Below are 24,119 nucleotides of genomic sequence, written 5' to 3' on the forward strand. Positions count from 1 at the left end.
TTTGTTGCCATTCCTGTCTCATAAGTCTTCAGTTAACACTTGATTTAATGGTAGATATAAAGGGAATACTATTTTGACCCCCAGACAAGATGAGTGCAAACAGAAAGAGCTATTCCATTGAGCACAAGAAAGGAGTTGTGGAGGACTTCCGGGGCAAGAATCTTACGGCTTTCTGCAAAGAGAAGAAGTTGGATCTCTGAATGGTCCAAAAATGGCGAGCAAAGTACGATAACCTCAGTCAACAGGTGGACAAGGGAAATGCTAAGAAGCGCAAGTGTGGATCAGGTTGGCAACCATTATTTCTTGAGATAGAAGACATCATCTGTCAGTGGATTGCTGACAGGAGAGCAAAGGCTTTGGTTGTGCGCAGGGGCTGATATTCAAGCATTTGCACTTGCAGTGGCACCGCAGTTAGAAGTATCCCCAGAAGAATTCAAAACATCACAACACTGGCTGGATGGCTTCCTTTCAGCGATATGAACTGTCTCTAAGAAGATCGACAACACTGTTCAAGCTGGAAGATACTGAAGTTATTAAAAGTGTACTTGCATTCAAATCCTTTGTTGATAGCATCAACTTTTCTAAATACCAACTCTCCAACATGATTGCTATAGATGAAACTGCAGTGTTTATGGGCCAAGGATCTCAAACAACAATTGATCAGAGGGGTGCCTCGTCAATCTACATTCCCTCCACTGGTTAGGAAAGTGCACGTGTTACCTGTATTTTGGCAATTTGTCTGGATGAAAAGAAAGCCCCACCTCTAATCATCACTAAGGGCAAGAAAGATAAGGTTGAACGTGTTTCAGGCATTTATGTTCTTGAAACCGAAAAAGCCTGGTGCACACAAGCAGTTATAAGGAAGTGGGTTGATTTAATGCTGCCACTTGTTTTGTGAGGTGGCCAAAGAGGTCTGCTAGTCTGGGATTCAGCCAGCACTCACCACACTAAAGACATGAAGAACTTCTTTGCAGAGAGAAGAATAGATCAAATAATGATTCCCGCAGGAATGACTGCCTATCTCCAGACTCTTGATATTACAATAAACAAGCCATTCAAGGATCATTTGCACCTGGAAATCAATTACTACTTTAAAAATGGGATGGAGAGAAATCAGCATGGAAACTTTGTAAAGCTTAGCCTGCAAGAGGTCGTGACTTGGGTGAAGAATTCATGGGATAAAATCACTGACAGCTGTGTTGCCAATGCACTATGAGCAGGCTACATGGACAAGAAGTGCTCATGTAAGGAGAGCTGTATTGCTGGACATGAGAGATTGGGGCCAATGGTTCTACAGGAAATAGAGTCACCAGAAATTCAAGTTGGAATTCGGGGTTTGGAGAGTTACAATGATGTTCCAGAAGAAGATGACATGACTGTATTTGAATAAATGTAGATTTTTGTACATGAATAAATGTAGATTGTTGTACATGAAAAAATAAGAATCCCCTGAAAATAAGCCCTAATATGTCTTTTGGAGCAAAAATTAATATAAGACCTGGTCTTATTTTGGGGGAAATACAGTATTTATGTATCTAGGTAGGATTACGTGTGTAGTATAGGTTAATAAATGGTGACTCTCATTCTTATTATGAGTAGTTAATGTTTGTCAGAAATGCAGAAGATACTGTTTGTATTTTTTTCCCCCATGAATGACACTGCACTGTATAAGAGAGAGGCAATTTAATGTAGGACACTGACCCTGAAGCTAACTCCCTATGTTCAAATCTTGTTTCTGTCCTGTACTATTTGTAAAATGTTGGGCAAGATTTTTAACTGCCTGGCCCTAGTTTCCTCACCTGCAAAATGGATTACTCATAGTACCTACTTTATAGGATTATTTGTAACTATTAAATGAGTCTGTACATATGAAGACCCTAGAACACAGTTCCTGACATATAAAAAAGCTATGTAAGTACATATTCATCCTGGCACATTCTATGTACTCAGTTAATATATTATTACATAATTGGGTCATGTCAGAAACAGCTCTTAAATGCAGTTCAAGGGGAAGGAAAGAAATGTTTTTGAATTTCCCCAGGATATCAAATGTATTGGGTTATGAGAGGTCAGTAATACATGGATTTGAATGATGAGTATGTGTTATCAAAATTATGGAAATAATCCAACTTGCATTTTCCAGACACCTTAAGATGTATTTGTGAGTTGTTTCACCTAAAACCTTGAGAGATATTCAGGACAGGCATTACTATTCCTGTTTTAAAATTGAGGAAACTGAAGCTTGATGTTGAATTGAGTTGCCTGAGAACACAGAACAGAGGAGAGCCACATAATCATGGCTTCCAATTTTGATTATTTTTATCACTATATCACACTTTCTACATACAAATGTAGAAATGGTAATTGGCCATTAATATTTTCTGGATTTTCCAACATGTTTATTTAATTCACAGTCTTAATCCCTTCCCAAAGGAATCTTCCTTAGGGAAACTTAAACATTCCAATATGCACAACCTACACAGATATATCTTTGAAAATATTTTAAGTATTAGTTCTTCAGAGCTATAGCTTTAAATATTAATGAACTTAGGAGCATTTTTATCACACGAAGTTTTCTAAGTAAAGCTCTTGATAGTATGTATTTTTTTTAAAAATATATAATCTTCAGCCAACTGGGATGTTGATAATTCCTGGTGCTTAAAAAATCTATTTTAAATTGCAAAACCTTATTGTTTCCTCTGAAGCCACATTGGCCTCAAGGATAAGGCCATTTTAATTTGCATGGCATTGACAATGACTTAGTTTTCACCTTTACTTGAGAATTTGCATAGTTTTGCACAAATTGTATTAGCATTCTTTTCACCTTTGTGGTGAAAACCATTAAACAATTTTAATGAAAGGATTCCCTCTTCTTTAAGTTTCAGGATCTTTAGGGTTGGTTTACATTCTTTAAGTGTGCACAATATCTCAAAAATCAGATATCTAGTGGATTGTCTGTGTAGTATTCTGTTTTGGGAAAGATTTCAGAATATTACTGAATTTATTTCATTTACTATAAGTTTGTCAAATTATCAGTCTCTAAATCATAGGATATTTGGCAGCTGTAATCTAAGTTATCAACATCTGTCCTGTATACAGTTGGTTGGCAGGGGTCCCGTGAACTTTTATTGCTATTTGAATTTGAAATTAGGTCTTATCTCTTACACAAGCAACCATTTATAATTTTTTGAAAGGGTGCACTTCAGTTGATAAATCATTTGCTCAGAAACCACATGAACACAAAAACAGAGGGGACTTAGAGAAAAAGGATTTTAAAATAACCCAGATCCTATTTTCTACAATTGAAAGTTCTTTAATAGCATCTGTGGCTTTCCCTTACACACTACTTCAGGACATGGATCAACCCATCTTTGCAGAAGCTTTAAGAGTCTTCCTATATAAATATTTCTGTTTATTGCAGGATGCTTCCCACAGTTATTTTTGAACCCAGAAAATCAAATTATTGGTTTAGAAAAGCCTAAGGATAAGGCCAGTTATTCTATCCCATGGGGCTCATTGAAGTTCAGCTTGTTGCTTGATCAACAGAAAAACATGCAATGTTTTTATTAGAGCCCATTTTGATTCACTGCACCCTTCAAGACCACACAAAGAATGGTCTTTCAGTGCAGGAATCACAACTCAAAGGCTTAAAGACTGAGCTGCTAAAATAAACAAGTAGAGTAGATGGTGGGGACTGTAGCAAACTGAAGAGTAAACACTCCCACCAAGAATGGGAGAGTAGGGTGGGTGGGGGGAGAATGTGTTCCTGAATGGGTTCTTATTTTTATTATTCTTTTAGCTATATGAGTTCCTCATTCCTTCTGATTGGTAAGCACTTTACTTGCTTCTCCTACTTACGTTCCCACCTGGGAATAAGTGGTTTTGTTACTCTTGTGTGGTGGTTTTGTTGACATGGGGCAGAGATGTGGAAAAGCCAATCCATCTGGTTGCTCTCATTGAAGTATTCACCTAGTCCTTTGGTTGCTGGCCCCAGAGTCTCAATATCTGACCCATCTATGCTCAGGGCATACTCAGAGCCACTTGTACTTTTTGCAAGAGATTTCTACTGTGTGTTTTCTTGCCTAATCAAATCCCTATGCTTTCTCTCTTTCCAGGATTTCTCTTTGGTTAATGTTCACCAGGGTACCTCTTGTAGTTTTCCAACTGATAAGTTGAGTCTCTAGACTTGAAATACAAGCAGTATAATAAACCTCCATTTAACCAGAATCAACAATTACCATTTTGCCACACATCTTCTATAAAGCGTTTCTTTTGTACTATGTAGGCTCTATTTTAGGTGCAAGGTATATAGGAATAACCAACAGTTAAAACCATTCTTCTTGTGGAGAGAACTTTCTAGTGAGGATATAACCAATAAACAAATAAATAATACAGGTAATTTTAGAGAGTGCTAAGTGCCATGAAGAGAATTCGGTTGATTTGTTTGTTCATGTTAGAATTGTCAGTCTTCTCTTTCTTGTCGGGTTTTCTAAAATATTTGTGACCTTTGCGTGGCTAATCCTTCTAATGAATTAAGGATCAAGTGGATTATTAGAAGTGGCCTCAACTCTTCCTCCATGACATGTGCTTTGTGAATGTGGGTGGGGCTGATCGACAGGTAGACAAGCCAGCTTCACTTTAGGGTCTGTAGTTAGAGATCAGTTGCACCCTCCCCACCAGGCACTATGAGGTGCCAACCAACAGTAGAAAACACATTTAAAGGGCTACCTGGGATGGGCAGGTAAGATAAATAAGTGAAGCTTCTTGGTGAGAGAATTTTGCCTCTACTCAGCCCCACTGGATCATTTCTAGATTGTAATGTGGATATAGTATGAACAAATACCTTTTTTTTTCCCCAGGAGAATATAAAATTCAGATTTTTATATGTAATTTCCTGATTGCTAAATATTGAGTCAATCTTTTTTAAACTCTCACAGTCAAATGAAACATGCTTCAGGGCTAATGGCATGTGACTTCTACCTCAATCCAGTGATGATAGATAGATAGATAGATAGATAGATAGATAGATAGATAGATAGATAGATAGATAGATGTTTTACCATAAAACACATAGAAAATGATAACATTAGGTAGTACACTGTAGTAAACAGACTGAGGCTACTCACCTGGCCTGACGCTTCTGGTTGCCTCAGGCCCCACTCAGCTTCCTGAAGAGCTGAGAAGATTGATATCTGAGGACACACATACCATGTTTCCCCGAAAATAAGACCTAGCCAGACAATCAGCTCTAATGTGTCTTTTGGAGCAAAAATTAATATAAGACCAGGTCTTATATTATATTATACTATATTATATAAGACTTGGTAATATATTATAGTATAGTATACTATAGTGTAGTATAGTACACCCAGTCTTATAGTAAACTAGGACCAGGTATATTATATTATATTATATTATATTATATTATATTATATTATATTATACCCAGTGTTATAGTAAAATAAGACCGGGTCTTATATTAATTTTTGCTCCAAAAGACGCATTAGAGCTGATTTTCCAGCTAGGTCTTATTTTTGGGGAAACACGGTAGCTGGAGAGATTATACTTATGAGTCTGTTCTCAAGAATCCCAGATTATACCTGTTATCTCAGTGATTTGGATTGAATGATAAGTCATATGGTCTCCTTACCCATAACCCATTCATGGCACACAATGGTTGGGAGTCCTGAGACGTTCTGTTTTTTGTTTTTTTGTTTTTGCATGGGGGCGGTGGGTTAGTTCCATTTCTTTAGAGAAAGTCTATGTTTATCTGGTGCAATCTCTGTTGCTTCTCATGAAAGGAAGATGAGGCAGGGGCAGCTAATCAGACACTTTGATTTCTGTTCCACTGCAATCCTCTTCTGTAACTTCCTACCTTGACACTGAGTTGCTGAGAACTCAGCCAAAAGGAAATCTCTCATCCTTACTGCATCATTCTTTCTCATACCTTTTGGGTGATACCTTCCGCAACTCTGGTTATTCATGAATAAAATCACACCTGCTTTCTGTATTTCATAAATGTTTTAAGTCGTGAGCTTACTGATGTGTCACCTCTATTTCTTAGCACTGTTAGTGAAGAGGGTTTTTTTTTTTTTAAAAAAAAATGTGTATTGTAGTTTAAATGAAATTTGAGTACAAAGGGAAGAGAAATGTGGGTGCTCAATTCAAGATCTTGATCCAAAAGCTTTTACCACTCTTTCTTATTGACCCAATTGAAATTGGGAAAAATAGACCCTGAATTCTGTTGATAGGGTTTTGCCTGCAGAACTTCTAACTGTATAGTTGTCATCTGTTTGAAATTGAGTCACACCTTATTGAGGTTATTGTTTAAACGCACTCAGAGATCTCGTCTGATCTGCATGGGGCAGTGGGTTGTCTTGCTAGTCAGATCCCAGGAGTTGCCAGGTTATCCAGATAAATTAGATCATTGCAAAAGTCCATGTCTATCACCTGTACAACGTCATTTCTATGCTGTTCGACGTCAGTTCTATCCTTGAATTCTGGCTAGAGATCAGTTCAAGACTGAGCCTACTTAATTAACTTGATCTTTTTATTCACCTTTCAAGGTAGATTTTAAGTAATATATTTTTAAATGTTAGTAGTGACCTTATCCTGAAATGCTCTGAGGCAGGAGCCCCAAATAAACATTATCAAATAGATTAGCAGCGACGTGCCAATGTCATTTTATAATCAATGCTTGCCAGTGCTTTTCAAATTAGAAGTGGGAGAAAGGGGAAAGGATTGGCAAACTCTCATTTAAACAACAAGCCTTTGCCCATGTCTGATGAGGTGCTTCCTGTCTTGTTTGGGAGTTTCCTAGGAAATAAGCTGCCAGTGACGCAGTGGTGACATCAGTGCCTTTATCTTTTCGCCTCCTGCTTCAGTGAACATGCAGCGCACAAACCTAGGATACCTGTCAATAATTTAATTTTGTTATCTAGACTGGGGAGTTCACCCTGTGCAACTACACCCTTTAAAAGGATCGTGTCATCAATCACACACAGACAATGCGGTAACAACCAAGGGAATGGTTAGGGAAAATTCAATCTTATAAAAAATTCAGGGGGTAAAGCAGAAAGGGCAGCTCTTGTTTCAATTTTTAGAGGCCAATTACTAGGTAGTTGATTTTATGGTGTCTACTTGCTTAGCTGTTGGAAGACATATTTTTATTATTCTTTCTCTGAACCAAAATTATCACTGGATTTAGCATTGCAGCGTCACACAATATATATAATAAAATCTTTTGTGAACGGATGGAAAGGAAAATGATGCCACCCAATGGGGAGAGAAGCTGTCCACGGAGACTGTGCTTCTGGTCATTATTCAATTTAAAAAGTTAACAATAGAATTGAACCCTGGAAAACGATACAGCTAATTATTCAGTCCATACAAAAAATAAAACAAGGCACTCATACAAATGGATCTTAAAAGACATATTTTCACCCAATCATTTTTGGGAACTTACTCAGAGGGTGCGGGCTGGAGTCCCACCTCTGCCTCTAACTGATATTAGGAACTTCGCTAAGTTGCTTGACCCTTGTGGGCTTTAGATTTCCCACCTGCTGTGAGGGGACATGATACCAGGCCTGCCTATCACAGACTTCCTGTGAGTATCTCATAATTAAATAAATAAGAAATCCTCTGGAAAGCCCTGAGATACCATTGAATGTGAGGAAGCAGTAGTAGTATTTTTATATCTTGACTTAAAACTTGATAGCTAAGAAGTTTGTTAAGCCTGTGTCATGTAAGCTATTACCTTATTAGGTTTTTTCCCCTTGCAATTTAAGCTGTTGAACTGTTAGTTATCTCAGCTGAAGCTGAACACAGATGTCTAAGAAATTGATTCTCTTTAATTCCAATTTTTTCTATCATTGATCAGTTGATTTCATAAGCTTAGCAGAGCAGGGAAATATTTAACAACAGAATTCTGATATTGGTAGGGGTTGAGTTCTTTGATTAGATCATATTTTGGTCTGAAATTATTTTTTTACTGGCCTGTGATTATTTTTTCCTCATAGACATTTTTCTGGCTCAAAGGAAATTACAAACTAATTTCTTCCCTCTATCCAAATTTTGGTCATCTTTTAGTTTTTGGCTCCTACACTTTGAACTTGTGAAGCTATAGTTTATATTATATGGTAGAAAGCAATCAGCCTCTAGTATCTGCCCTGTCCAGTTTTGACAAATGTAGAGTATTGCTTCAAGCTTCTGTGTAATTAGGTTCCCTGTGACTAACAAATACCACTACTGCAGCTAATTTAAGACTGTTTCTCCCACTCAGCTTTTTATAGTTCCCTCCTACATTTGTTTCTAAAAAAAAAAAAAAAAAATGTAGGCAAATGTCACCTCTCCAGTCATGAGATATGAGTCTCATTAGAAGCCCTTGAATTTCAAAGGAAATATCAGGGTGAATTCAAACGTACAACTCCCCCGCTTCCCCACCCCTCAGCTTATCAGGCTGAAAAAGTGAAAAGCACTTACTCAGCTTTTGAGCTTTGAATTAAAAGGCATTGTGTTACCAAGGTCTGCAGACAATTGGAATGAAGCTCACTCTAGCCAATCACAGAGGAGAAGTGAATTTGGTGACAATTCTGTGCAGCCCCTTTGTTGATTGAATGGCAAAATAGAGATCTGGAGAGACTGGCTGGCATTCTTAGTCACATAACTGGCCCTTGTGTGCAGAGCTGGAGTCAGAATGTAGGTCTTCAGCACAAAGAAATGCCCTTTCCACTATTTCATGGAGACCACCTAAATTCTTTGCTGCTCCATGTGCCAAGCCCTAAGAAAGCTAAGAAATGCAAAAAGTTTGCCCATTGGAATACTTCATTTCTAGACAAAGTCTGGTCTATTTGACTTCTGTGGAAATGATGATCAATGGAAATGTAACTAAATCTGCTTCCCGCTGTAAAATTTAGGCGTTTTTGAAGTCCAAATACAAATGAAAAAAAATGCAATCCAACATTTCAAATTGTTATCAAATCAAATCAAAGGAAAATAAAAATTTTTCACCTCAATGAACAGCTATGTTGCAAAGTGTCAACTTGAACATAAATGTGTTAGTCCATGAAAAGCAAATTAATTCTTTCTGCTTCTTAGAACTGACTTCTTTAACCTTTGTGTTAACATCTTTCTAATTGAATGACTTTGGATAGAATAAAGACTCTACTGATTTGTTTTCGAGGAAGAATAAGGAGAATTAGCCACGTCTTTACTTAGTATCCAAGTTCTTGCTTAGTACTACTGAGCTTTTTGGTTAACAAGGACATTTTTCTTTCTAATTAATGCATCCAAAATTATGAGAACAAAATAGACCTCAGTCAATGCGAAATGTCAAATCTTCAGTAGTCCTCAGCTCCTTACTTATAATTTATTTATGGATCGGGCCTACAGAATTTGGGGCATAACAAATCTTCTAAACATATTAGAGGATTATTTGGAAGGTAATTTTTACTGCTACTTCTGTAGAAAAGACAGATTGATAATCTAGGGATGCTTTTCTAGTTTAAAGATTAATATTAATTTACTTGAAGCTGATTGGTAGTAAATTTGAAATCACACTATAATCTCATATGACGGAAGCATCATAGTGGAGTGGAAAGAGTAGTAGATTTGGAATCAGAGCAGCTGACTCAACCTCTTGTTGACTGAGAGATCTTGGGTAAGTAACATAAAGTCATGGAGCTTCAGTTTCTCATCTGTTCAACTGAGGTAAAAATTCTTACCTACAGAGTGGTCCAGATTACATGAAAGAAGGATTTTGACAAGATGTAAAACCTAGTGAAAGGCAATCAATAAATGAAAAATTGTTCTAATATAAAAAAAGTTTAATTCAATGTAAGATAAAGTAAGGAAAGCATGATAGGGTAAGTAAGGTAGTGATGACAACTTTCTTTTTTATTCCTCAGAATATTTTAATGTTCTGTTTAAATAACATTTTTAAGGTTAAAATTCATAATGTAAGTATTTTTGTTAGCCAAGCTAGTGTCTATTTAATGTTGGTTTTAATTAAACGTCTTGGCCTGTGAGTGCTATAAGAGTGGTGACTATTGAGCAGATCAAAAGGGAAAGATTCAGAGCTTGAATAAGAATGAAGGTCATTTAACTTATGTCATGTTCTGTTATACATGATTAATAACAATAATCAAATTTCTAAGAGTTTTCTTCAAAGCAGGTCCAAAATAAATATTTAGAAATAAAATGTTAGAAAATGCTTCTTTAAAAGAAAATTAAAGCTCAGAAAATTGAGCTCAGAAAAAAATAAAACCAGTATTGATGCAACTCAGCTAACATGAAAATTTATCTGGGGTGCCTTGTTGGCAGTGTTCTTTTGTAACAAAAGCCTGCTGAATACAGTGAATCAGATAGTGGGCCCCATTTGAGTTGCATATGGTGTGTTATACGATTTGTAATGGCCTCTTTTCTTACTAGGTCAATTGCAAGCATGTATACCTAAATGACCACACCTCCAATCCAAATTTATCTCCTGGTATTTCCAGTAAAAATTTTCTATTCCAGTCAAGCCTGTCTTTTGGCATGTGTTTTATTCATTCCTGCCTGTTCCTCTTTGCATATGCTTCTGTTCACTACTCATCTACCTAAGAAATTATATTTTCCAGTTCTTCCATGACATTTTCAGCTTATTCCAGCCTATTCTAGTCTTCTCTTTTTGATTCCCAACCCCATGGAACTTTCTATCTATTCCAGACATTTTGACACATGATCATCTTCTGACTATAGAATTTAATTTTCGTATCATGTATAAAATCTTCACTCACTATTCAAAGGCTACATAGGCCATTATCGTGGATTGGATCCATGGGTAGACCATCACCTGAGCAAGATTCAGAGGAGAGATTCAACCTTTAAGTGTTGGGAGAACAGAGAGATAGCACCTACAGTGGGAGCAACTAGCATCATGCTATAAAAGCTCAGAGTTTTTGTAATCCTAATATCTCGGTCCTAGATATGCTTACTGTACATATCAGCCCTGCTACCTCCACTCAAGTGGCTGTAAGTTTTATGTATATAGTGCAGTGGGGAAAATTGGTTTGCTCAGGGTATGTAAGTTACAGTGATGATTTCTTTCTGAGTTTATCAGTACACATTTGCATATCAGAGAATTACACTTACTTGAATTTGCATGTTGTACCAAAGTTACGGAAAGTAGGTTTCTGTCTTTTACTCAGAGGCCTGAATGGTGCTCTGGGTAAAAAGGAGTGAATCATCATTGATTTTTAGTATCTGGTTAAAAGTTGGAGATATATGTTGTGGTTACCAGTATTACTAATTGCTTGTGAATGAATTTTTAATGACATCCTGACCTGAAGATGTGAACAAATGATTGAAATTCTAATAGTTCATAATAAATACAATTTGTTGGTAGGCTAATATATACAGGATGAGGCTGGAAAAGATAACACAATTTTGTTCAGAGAGTTCACAGAGAGTCATAATAAGTTAATTCGAGACTTACCTTCTACTAGCTTTGATGTATATTTATAAGGTCTTTCCTCTTTATTCTTTTCTGTCATTAGTGGATGAAATAAAATGTTTTATTAAAATTTTTATTAGACTCAGAATTTATTTATTAGACTCAGGGGAGAGAAGAGCAGAATTTCAAGTTGTGTATCAGTTTACTTAGAATTCAGTGTCTGTATGATCTTTTAAAAAATTTTTTCCTAAAAGAATGTCTTAAAATAACTCAGTGGATGATTTGGACATCAAGTTCAGGAACTTAGGAGTTTAGAGTGTAGGAGAATGAGACACATTTTTACCATGAAGCATTTTGTGAGAGGTCTCAGTTTGTAGAGTGCTTTCTGTTGGAGTCCATTAGTAATTCCCCATAGAATTTTTATGCATTAGAGGAGGATGCCTGCCCCCCCCCACCCCCCCACCCCCCCGTTCATCAGAAGGAGAAATTGACATAGAGATGATAGTGGAGTATTTATCAGATTAGTAACACAGTTAGGAAGAAAGCTTTCAAATCATGTACTTTCCATTTGTAGCTTAGCTTCCTGAGTTCTACTTCCTTCCTTTCAAAATTTCCTATAAAATATACATATGGGTCAAAAATAATTATAATTCTCCTTTCAGTTGCTATAGCAATGTTATTTCCTTAATGCATCCTGTGTTCCTTCTGAATTAATTTAGCACAAAGCAGCTCAATTTTAGAAATAAGGTCCTTTAAAAATGTTATTACAGGGATTTTATGGTGTCCGGATGAGAGAATATCTATAGACTTAGTGCGAGGCCATGACCTTGTGACTATGATTTAAAGGTAGAGACTCTTCCTCCACTGGGCCCCTCTTCCCTATTATGGACGTTCTATTTTGAGAGCAATCAGTGGGCAGTCAGATTAAGAAATATATAGAATAATATTCAGAATCCTTTTTTTTTTTTTTTGGTAACTGTACACTGAAAAAATGGATTTAGAATCTCTATATTCTCCCCTATCCCTTACTTCATTGTCTCTTGAATCTTTCCGTTTTTCTACTTATGCCTAAAGGGAAAAATAGGAATATTAAAACAATTTTATTCAAAACGACTTCTAAAGTGCTAAAAAGCAAAGATTATTACTGTTGGCAGTTAATATAATTGTAATGTAGCAAATGATAGGCAATCTGGCCATTCTAGAAAATAAGCACCTTTGTTCAGTTGCTAGATGTGTTCTACAGTTGTCTACAATTGCATTGATATTTGAAGTAGGATATATTTTAATAAAGTAAAACATTTCAGGTGTTTATATATTTATAGATAATATATTAATTAAAACCTTAAGTTGATAAATTAGTAATTTTTTTCTTCCTTAGGGAAAAACAGTTTAAATTTTGTCCAAAATTGATGCTAGTTATTTGCATATGAGAGAATAAACGTAACTAAACAAAGGCCTGTATTATCTGTCTCTGATATTGATCATATGGATTTATTCATCTAAATTTTGGTTCAGATATCAGTCATCTTTACTGAAATGAAATGGAACCTGGTAATAGGGCTCTAATTCATATGTTATTAAATAGCTTAAGGAGTTCAACCTATTGTGTTCACTAAGTTTTACTGTATCAGTCAGGGTTCCATCAGCAAAGCAGAACCACTAGGTGATATAAATTTCATACAGGAATTTGACCTTATGCATAGGTGTGAACTAGTTAGTCCTCCAAATACCCCATAAGAGTCTCTGTTATGCTCCACTCTAACCAGAAACATATAGAAAAAGGGGTTCTGGTAAATGTAGTTCAGCTTAGCCAAGTTGACACATGACAAAGCCACCATGTGTAGTCTGAGATATAAATACTTCCTTTAGCTATTAGGGATTAAAAAAAAAAAAGTAACATGCATCAATATAACTCAACCTTCTCTCAACTGATCTTTTTGTATGTGATTTTAAAACATCAACCATTAGCACAATATTAGAATATGGCATAAACTTTGCCAAGCCAAATATTGCCTCTTAAAAGTAATGATCCAACAAGACAAACAAATGAGAAACAGAAACTCATAGACACAGACAATAGTTTAGTGGTTGCCAGAGGGTAAGGGGGATCAAATATATGGTGATGGAAGGAGAACTGACTCTGGGTGATGAACACACAATGGGATTTATAGATGATGTAATACAGAATTGTACACCTGAAATCTATGTGATTTTACTAACAATTGTCACCCCAATAAATTTAATTAAAAAAAAAAAAAAGTAATGATCCATAAAGTATATATTAGTATAAATCACATGTATAAGACCTGATGTTATTATTAGGCAATATAATGTAATGATTCAAGATCTTTAAAATCTGACAGTGATAGGAGTTTGAATGTTGTCTCTGTAATGTGCTAATTGAATGAATTAACCTCCATTTCCTCCTATACCAAAGTACACATCTCCTAGGATTGCTAGGAGGTTAGTTGAGATAAATTACGTAAAGCTCTTAGTTTTATACCTGGGACACAGTAATTTCTGAATATAGTAATTATCATTAACAGTACAATGTTCACTGTTATTTTATAAACATTTTTCTGCTTTTATTTGGAAAACAGTAACTGATAGCTTTCACTCAATTTTGTTCAAATGTGATTCCTGACTGCACTCTGCCAAAAAGTGAATATAGAGATACTAAGATGCATTTTTGATACCTCACTGATTTTTCAAGTCTATGAATTTTAAATCCCCGGTGCTGAAATGAGCTTTTAGCTCTCACTTAGGGCTGATTTATTTCGGATCCAGTGAGCAGTATAGGAAAGCACCTGGTAAGTGGTGAAGCAGGTGGAAACTCCTCTGGTTCAGTCTTAAAGCTGCTATTTTCCAACACGCACTTTTCTTGCCCTTGTCATTCCTGTGCAAAGCCGTTTTATTTGCAAATGGTCAAGAGCCTGAAGCCAAATAATAAGCAAATGCAATTAGGGTAAATCGATGAAATTTCCTTAAAAAGGCCGACTCTTTTTTACTTCCCAGGCCATAGAAATTGTAATTGTTTGTAGCAGGAAGTAATAAGAGCAAGAAAAATTATTGTGGCTCTGTATTATACAACGAGTGAAAGAAGCAATTTATAATCCATAGTGGGTTTGTTTCATCTGCCTGATGAAGAAATATTGTGCTTGTATGGCCCTGTAAGCCATGAGAATGAACTTAAATCCCTCTTCTTCCTGTGAACAATATCTGTTCTAGGAGAGCTTTCCTACCCCAGGGAAACAAATCTAAAATTTGGTTAGGATAGAAATAGATTTAATAAAATTTATTCTTACATTAAAGCCATTCTAAGATCAGGGGGCTGTACAGCATAAGGAAAACGGTGACGAAAGAGAGAATTTTATCCCTTACCTTCTCAGCAATCTTCATCAGGCATTCCTAAAGAAATATTTAAAAATATGGGATGCCATCAATGGTATTTAAGGGGTAGTAGAAGTTATTAGACTTGGAATCAGAAGAGCTAAGTTTGAGCTACAGTTTTGCCCCCTGGTATTTTTTAACTTGGTACAAATCATTTATGATCTTGGACTACATATTCCTCTACGATAAAATAGGGATGATAACATTTGTTCTATGTGCCACATAGTATTGCTGGGAATATTAAATAATAAAACATTACACAGGTACGTGTTGCCATGTCTGTAGAGGCACTAGTGGTAGAACAAACTCTACAGCCAAACTAACAGTAGTTTAGCCTCTACTAGTAAACTAACAATTCAGAAAAAATTAGCGCCAAGTAGATGGAATATGCCTTGAAGTGAATATTTGAACTTATTTTAAGGAATATTGTTGTTAGGTGAGCATTTATTGTCTATGGCCAATAGACTTAATGCTTTTTACTTGACACTCTATTATATACTACATATATAATATTATTTATGATAATTATATGTTACTTGTAGTGACATTGCTTCAAATTTCAGGCCCCCCAGATGCCTTGAGAATTCTGAAAGAGTATAGGGCAGAGCGGCTGGCTGCTGTGTGCTCTTAGGTTAGCATGAGGAATGTTTCTTGATATATGTTAGAACTTCCGACACAAGAAAGCTGGTACATGTATCATTTCAAGTACTGTGGGACAATAGAAAACATATTTCCTTAGATGTTCTGTCTGTACTGGTTCCTACCGTTCAATGAGCCTTTTTTTTTTTTTTTTCATTTTTAATTGAGCCTTGCCACACATCGGAACTCCATTCTCTCCATGGCTCGGGTTTGTAGTCCTTCACGCATATTTTGCTGTTCTCCGCCCTCGTATCCTGGCCGCCTCCTTCTCCTGTAGTGTCTTCCCTGTCTTTTAGGGGAGGTGTTTGCTGTGCTACTAAGAAAGTGGAAATAAAACATTCACCACGTATTACAAAGTGAGAATGAAAAGGGATTCAAAAGGTAGCAGCAGAGACTAACATTAAATGTGGTTGTTCAAAAATCACTTGGCTAAAGGCTAGGAGATCCAGCTGGTAGGATATTTGGTGTGCACGAAATGAGACAGGCTCTGTGTCTGGAGGTGGAGTTACAACAGATAAACCTCAGACCTGCTCCCCAGTTGCTCACAGTCTAGAGTAGTAATTCTTAAACCTCACTCTGCATCAATCACCCAGAGGCCCTTTAAAATATGGATGCCTGGAGTCCACCCTCAGAAATTCTAACTGAATTATTCTGATTGAATTAATCTAGGGTGGGTCCTGGATAGAGCACATATTTTTAAAAGCTCCCCACATGACTTTAAAGTCCAGCCAGATTTTAGAATCACAGTTCTAATCAGTTCTGGTTTTAGGTTTTTTTTTGTTTTTTTTTAACTTTTATGTGTGTTTTTCCAGGACCCATTAGCTCCAAGCCAAGTAGTTGTTTCAATCTAGTTGTGGAGGGCGCAGCTCACAGTGGCCCATGTGGGGATGGAACTGGCAACCTTGTTGTTAAGAGCACTGCACTCTAACCAATTGAGCTAACTGACTGCCCTGGTTTTAGTCTTTTACATGGTATCAACTCATAAAAGTCATAACATCTCCGTTTTGATTTAGTGTTCCCATCTGTAAAACACGGATGACATCATTGGCTCTTCATTCATTCATGTAATAAACATTTATGAAATTCATATTCTGTGTTAAACATTATAATAGGGTCAAAGGGAGAGATGAGTCACTATATCCACCAGAAAGGGGTTTAGAGGGAGAAAACTTTAAAACTGCGGACCAGAATAGCTTTTGACACCAACTTGCTGTATGCAGCAGACAGGAACTTTGTGCTTATTTATTAATGAAACCACTACCTGCTCCTGAGCAACTGAAAGCTTCTGGCCATCAATCACGTGATTGTGCTGCCAAGTCTCCCTTCAATTTAATCTCCAACTGCACCACCCTGTCTGGCAATTCCATCAAATGTCGTACACTAGTATATTTGCAATCCCACTCACTGAGATTGATACTTTACACTTTCTCTTCTAGAACCTCCAACATCACCCCACTCAATTTTTGACTATTGATGTGTCTCACCATTTTACAGAGAAAAATAGAAGCAAGAAATATTAGAAACAATTAGAAAAGAAACACATTGTTTCTCAAGTACAGAATCCTTTGATTTATCTGCATACATGCCCATATTTTGCTTTTCTTCTTGTTAAGGTTGTTCCTGCTCATTTCTAAGTATAACAATTCTTCCTGTGCTCTAAAATCCACCTGTGCTTTCAGCTATGGAAGCACTTCAATTGCTTCCCACTCAGCTGCATCATCCATTTATCCCTCTCTGCCAGGTCCTTCCCATCAACAAATCTGCATCAATAGTGACTACCTGAACAAAACTGAACAAGAATATCCTACTAAGAACCCACATCATCCTCCATCTCTCTGCTCCTCTACTCTGCACAGCTTTTTGAAAGTGTCTATATGGGCTGTCTCTATTCCCTCACCTCCCAATTTCCCACTGCATTCCAATCAGGTTATTATCCCCACCACTCTCTATAAAGGTCTTACCAAAGTCACAGGATAAGTCATCAAGCCTTTGTTCTCATCTACGTAAGCATCCAGATGGTATTTGATGAGGTGGCCACTTCTGGAAACATTCTTCTCTTCTCTGACACTGCATTGTCCAGGCTGCCTAGCTACATGACAAAAGGCTTGTTTTCAGTCTCCTTTGCTGATGCTTTTAAATGTTGAGTCTCCCAAAGGTTAGTCCTAGTCTCTCCTTTGATCTCTAACTGAACTCTCTCTTGTCATATCTTCTGGTTCCATGACTTTAAATACATCTGTTAGCAGGTAACCCCGAGTGTGTACGTCCACATTTCTTGTGCCCGTTGCTTTCTCCCCAGAAACCTGCTCTTGCTCCTCCTTCCATCTTTTCCATCTCAATTAATAGAATTAATTGTCCCTGTTATTCAACTCCAAAACTAAATTGCATCATCAGTGCCTTTTTTTCTTCATTCTATAGCAACAAATCCATTAGAAAGTTCTGTTAGCAGTATCTCCAAAATGTATTCCAATCTGACTCTTTCAATATCACCACGTGACCTCTTTTGTTCTAGCCACTCTCATCTCCATCTGGACGATATACCAGTCTCCTAACTGGTTTCATGGTGACCACCTTTGCTCTCTGGTAATTTATTTTCCAGAGTTGTCAGAGTGATTTAAAAAATGTATATATATTATTACAGTATAAATTAGAACATATTACTCATTTTAATTGCTTCCATTGAAATTTGAATATAGCTCATCAACTTTCAAATACATTGACTAAAAAATACATTTTTGAGAAAAACTAGGAAAGTTTGGAAGAACATTTGAGAATGTTAAAGGATTGTGGTTAATTTTGTTAGGTGTGATAATGGTATTTTGATTATATAAGAGAGTGTTCTTATGTTTAAAAACATATTTAGGGGTGAAATGGTATGATTTCAGGAATTTTCTTTAAAATGCTATAACACCCCATTTCCCCCACAAAATAAAAAAAGATAAAGATGTTAGGCAAAAAGATAATTGTCGATTCTGGTTAATTAAATGGAGGTTTATTATACTGTCTTCTCTACTTTTATATATGCTTCCCAATTTTCTTAATATAAAGTTGAGAAAAAAAAGACAATGAAAAGTTTCCAGTTCTTTGTTATGGCCCTTTATGATTGAATATCTGCGTCCTCTTATATTCCACTTCCCCTTTTGTTTGCTATAGTTCAGCCGCCCTCGCCATCTTTCTCTTCCTGAACACTTCAAGCCTTTGCACTGCCTGTTCCCTCTGCCTGGTGCCCTCTACACGCCTGACTTTTTCAGGTCTTACTGCCAGAGAGAATTTTCCTAACATTCCTTCATCCCACCCCGACATACTCTATTTCTAAAAATTATGCTATGTTGTTTACATGTTTATTGGTTTTCTTCTACTAGAATTTAAGCTCCATAAGACAGGGACCTTGGGTCTAAAACAGTTAATGGTGGGTACTTAATAAATACTTGTGAATGAATGAAGTGGATATTACTATTTACACCATTTAAAAAATGGGGAGAAACTAAGGCTATACAATTATATAATTTTCTTAATGGCACAGCATTAGAGGCAGAACTGAGATGTGAACTCAAGTTTTTTTCACTCGGAGCCTTTAAAGCTCTATTATGTTACTTCCTGGTAGAATGCATTAGAGGAGGACATTGGGGAGCATAATCCCCCACTCACAAAATTGAATGAATTGCCTTTGTAGGTATATGCATTGGGAAGAAATTCTATGGCTTTAGTTAAATTCTCAAACGAGTTCTTGAGACCCCAAATTTTCCTCATTGTTTCTTTGGTTGCTATCAGGGGCAATTTACGAGGTATGATCAAAACGTATGGTGAATGTTTAAAATTAAAAAATATTACAGTAAAAAACACATTGCCGTTAATCCCTCTCAAAATACTCTCCTTCACTTCAAACACACTTATCCCATCATTCTTGCCACTTTCTGAAGCAGTTCTGGAAGTCCTCTTTCGTGTCTTTAGTTGCACTGTTGTGGCTGCCTTGATGTCCTAAATCAATTCCAAACATTTACCTTTCATGGTTATTTTCACTTTGGGGACGAGCCAGAAGTCTCCCGGTGCCAGAACCACTGAATAAGGTGGATGAGGACACACTGTGGTGTTTTTATTTAACAGGAGTTTCTGTACCAGAAGTGATGTGTGACACGGAGTCTTTCTGTTGTGATCACAAAATATTGTGACTGCTGCTGCCAAGTGCCATCCAATGGAAAGGCAGGAATCTTCAACATGGGAAGCATCGTGTCGAACCTTAGTAACAGTGTGTGACAAATTTCAACTTGTTCAGTACAGTCAGTCGTGTGTGAGCTAAGGTTGATAGAAAGTGTGTTTTAAAGTGTGCTATAAATCATCCTCTATCATGACAATGTTCCATGCCACACATCACTTCTGGTATACGGCAATTTCTGTCAAATAAAAGCATTGCGGTGTGTCCTCATCCACTTTTTTTGCCGGATCAGGCACCGTGTGACTTCTGGCTCTTCCCCAAAGTCAAAATGATTCAGGACATCAAGGCAGCCCTGACAGCGCAACTAAAGACACTCATGAAAGAGGACTTCCAGAACTGCTTCAGAAAGTGACAAGAACGAGGGGATAAGTGTGTTTGAGGAGTATTTTGAGGGGGATTGATGGTAATGTGTCTTACTATAATTGATTTTTTTTTAAATTAATTTTAACATTCACCATATTTTTTTATCACACCTCATAAAATGTTAGATGCTCATCGCTGTTTGGGAAGTTTAAACTGCTTGCTGACTAAAGTCTTATGTTAACCAGTCCTGTGAACATTTAACTAACTTATTTGAATTTAATACTTTTTTTTTTTACAGGCTATTGGACGTCCCTATATGCCTCCATACTGGTCTCTGGGATTTCAGCTTTGTCGATGGGGCTATAATAGCATAGATGTGCTGAAAAAAACAGTTGAACGTTTAAGACAGTATGATATTCCTCATGTAAGTGTACCCCAAACATATACATATACATATACATATACATATACATATACATATACATATACATATACATATACATATACACACACACAAACACATTTGTGTGTTACAGTATATATACACATACATACACATTTGTGTGTTACAGTGCTGGGAGATATGTTCCAAGACCCCCAGTGGATGCCTGAAATGGTGGATAATACCAAACCCTATGTATACTACGTTTTTCCTATATGTACATACATTTTCACACAAAGGAAGCACTTTATACAGCTTCTCTTTGGCATATCCAAATTGCCAGCATCACTATTCTTGTGCTTTGGGGCAATTATTAAGTAAAACAGGGTTACTTGAACACAAGCACTGTGAAACGGAAACAGTTGATCTGTTAACCTAGTTAGCTACTAAGTGATTAACGGCCAGGGATGTATACAGCGTGGATACACTGGACAAAAAAATGATTTCACATCCCAGGTAGGATGGAGCAGAATGGCAGGAGATTTCCTCATGCAACTGAGAAAAGCACATAGTTTAAAACTTATGAATTGCTTATTCCTGGGATTTTCTGTTTAATATTTTGGGACTGCAGCTGATCACAGGTAACTAAAACCACAGAAAGGGTTTTAAGTGGGGGATTTCTGCATTATCTCAGTTTTCCAATACAGAATTATTTTTATTTCTTACAGGATAACTTGAAACTCACACCAATATTTCAGTTTCAAATGATCTACAGTCACTTATTAGCTACTTATGATTCTTTGGCAATATTTGTCTGTTTTTCTAATATTTGAAGGGTATGCCTCCATTGCTCTTTTGTACAGGATGTTCAGTATGGCGATATTGACTACATGGAACGTCATTTGGACTTCACATATGATAAAGCTAACTTTGCTGGTCTGCCCGAGTACATTAAAGAACTGAAAAATGATGGACTACATTATGTCATTATTTTGGTAAATTTCTTCTGAAGAGCAAAGATAAAATATCTAAATTCACATTTTATAAGTGTTTTTAAAAATATATATTAAAATTAATTTAGCAAAAAAAAAAGCACCAGTACTAATGTATTTCTGAAGAACAAAATTTTATGTATTATATAATGATAAATGTTATATTTTATTGAAGGACTACAAGCAAGTTTTCTATTAGTCAATGATACAAAAATGTCATCAACAAGTGATGAAGGAATTCAATTTTTCAAACCACAGTGTTCTTTCTTTAAGAAAAAATGACTTACAGTTAGAAGGAAAAAATATGTTTTTCCACACATCATCTTGTCTGTCAGATTTGAAGACTTGGCCATAAAAATCCTAAACAAGAATAATATAGTTTTTGAATAAATGCAGTGAACTTAATTTGAAAGAATCTTTTCTCCATGTTGCAGTACATACAACGTTATGTTTCATTTAATACATTTATGATATAAAAATAAAAGTCTTTATAACTGCTTCTAGGAGCAGAAATGTTACTAAAAGTTGATTTATATTGAAGTATTTATCTTAATGCAGATGAAAGAGATTCTAAATTTTAAAAATATTTTTATTTTAATATAATGATAAAAATGTCAGTATGTATTATAATTCCTGTATGATGTAATGATGCTAGAGGTTTGTGGACATTTTTTTTTAAAGAATGGCTTATAAATAAAAATGTATATATTTATTATCCAACTGAGATAATGTAACAGGAATGTATGAAGAAAAATATTTAAATATAAATATATTATGATATTAAAATGTTTAGTGAGGGAAACAGATTTGCAGTAGGGTTAATAAGTTTCATTTTTAGAAAAAAATGAAATATAGAGTCAGACATTTTTTTTCCCCTTGATTCATTTTAAGATGGTTTTTAAAGAGGGACAGTGACTTTAAGAATTTGTCGACTACAGTGCTTCATTTTGTGGAAGAGAAACTTGTCCTCTTAAAATGAAATGGCTTAACCAGGCTTTTTGTAGCTAGCTCTATTGAGAGTAGAACACAAATGTCTTGATTTCCCCATCCAGGGTTTTTTGTTTGTTTGTTTTACAGTTTCACAGCCTTATCGCATATAAAAAACAATAAAGAAAAAAATTAGAAAAGGTTGTTTGCCAAATAGCATGAGTATTAGGTTTATCTACTTATATAACTTTTCAAGTAAAGAAAATCAGAAGCAACTGATTACATTGTTAAATTGGCATTGCTTGGATCCACATTTTGCAGCACTAAAAAACTAATGGAAATTGACAGTTTTTATATTTGTAACCGTACTTAATGGCTTGGGAACATCTTAATATATATAGTATAAAACTCACTGCTTATATGGATATTAGACATTCTTATTTCAAAAACTTTTGGAAAGTTTATATTTAAATATCAATGATCAGACTATTACCAATTACAATGTTCTTGGGGATTTGCAGGATCCTTTTTTGACAAAAGATGAACCACAAGGTACTTACAAGCCCTATGAACTTGGAGAGGAATTGGGAATTTGGGTCAATAACTCTGATGGAGTCACACCAGTGGTCGGCAAAGTGAGTACCTTGAAGAATAGATGAAAACCTCTTCTGTATTGAGTATATGATAAACAATTGCAATTCATATGGCGTCAGTGAACTGGTATCATGAGTTCAGTTAAAAAAAATGCTGTGCAGCTTTTCGAACTGAATATTTGGAGCATAGGACTGGATAATATGACTTTTTAAGAAATTACCTAAGGCCCATAGAATTTGTGAGAAATTCAAAGAATATATTAATACACAGTGTAACATTCTAAAAAGGAACATTTTAATAAGTATTACAAAATTATAGATAATCAGCATTATCTATAACTTTGAGATTATATTGGAAAATTAAGGAATGATACATATATTTCTTAAGTGAAAGAAAGTTCCTCACTTTTCTTTTACATAATGAAAATATCTTTAATGCTTTTGCTGATGATCAAAGTGTACAGTATTGTAAAAAAAATATGTTATACTGACTTATAAAAATATGTTATACTGACTTATAAAAAGAAAGTGACAGTCCTTTTCCCAAAGCATAAATTTTATCATTTCAGTGTATATTCCTCCAGATTTTTAAATACATGTAGTCATATTTTTACATAAATGGGAAATACAACAGATAACATTTAAAACTCTTTAAAAAACTATAACAATATTATATATATATATACATATATATATATATGTATGTATATATATATATATAACGGGGGTGCCAAAAAAAATGTACACAAGTGAACACTTTGGTCAATGTTGCTCAAGCAGTAGTTCACTGTAATCAGAAGTGTCTGGATGCTGATGGTAACCACTTTGATCACCTCTTGTAATTGCAGAAGTCCAACGTGACTTGTATTCATCTTTTATTATCAGTATATATTGAGTATTACAATTTTAATAGTTTTCCTTTCTTAAAAATATGTATACATTTTCTTGGCACCATATATATATATATATATATATATATAATTCTCACCAACATGAAGTAGGATCCTGATGTATTTTCCCAGGAGCGTGATCCCGCCATTACTGAAGAATGGAAACGCGGATCCGGAGAGGCCAGATTTAAGCAGAAGCAGTTTTATTGAAAAAGTGTAAGAGAACAGGCATAAGAGAAAGGGCTCTCCTAGGAGAGGGGGTCCGAAATGGAATGCCCACCTCAGGACCATCAGATTGGGCAAAAGAAAGATGATGCAGAAGTGTAAGCTAGAAAAGTGGCTTTAGAGGTGGCTACGGGAGC

At 35.8% G+C, this 24,119-nt stretch overlaps 1 protein-coding gene across 1 annotated transcript in view; it reads left to right on the forward strand.

The window, feature by feature from the left end:
• LOC141570120 (sucrase-isomaltase, intestinal-like) overlaps positions 1-24,119 on the forward strand; it is an 81,054-nt gene that overhangs the window by 25,773 nt on the left and 31,162 nt on the right. Inside the window, exons 8-10 of the mRNA XM_074325837.1 lie at positions 20,272-20,397; positions 21,219-21,350; positions 22,796-22,909. Coding sequence (XP_074181938.1) covers positions 20,272-20,397; positions 21,219-21,350; positions 22,796-22,909 — 372 coding nt within the window. The remainder of the gene's footprint in view (positions 1-20,271; positions 20,398-21,218; positions 21,351-22,795; positions 22,910-24,119) is intronic.

The sequence above is a fragment of the Rhinolophus sinicus genome, linkage group LG02, assembly GCF_036562045.2.
Source record: "Rhinolophus sinicus isolate RSC01 linkage group LG02, ASM3656204v1, whole genome shotgun sequence".
Taxonomy (NCBI): domain Eukaryota; kingdom Metazoa; phylum Chordata; class Mammalia; order Chiroptera; family Rhinolophidae; genus Rhinolophus; species Rhinolophus sinicus.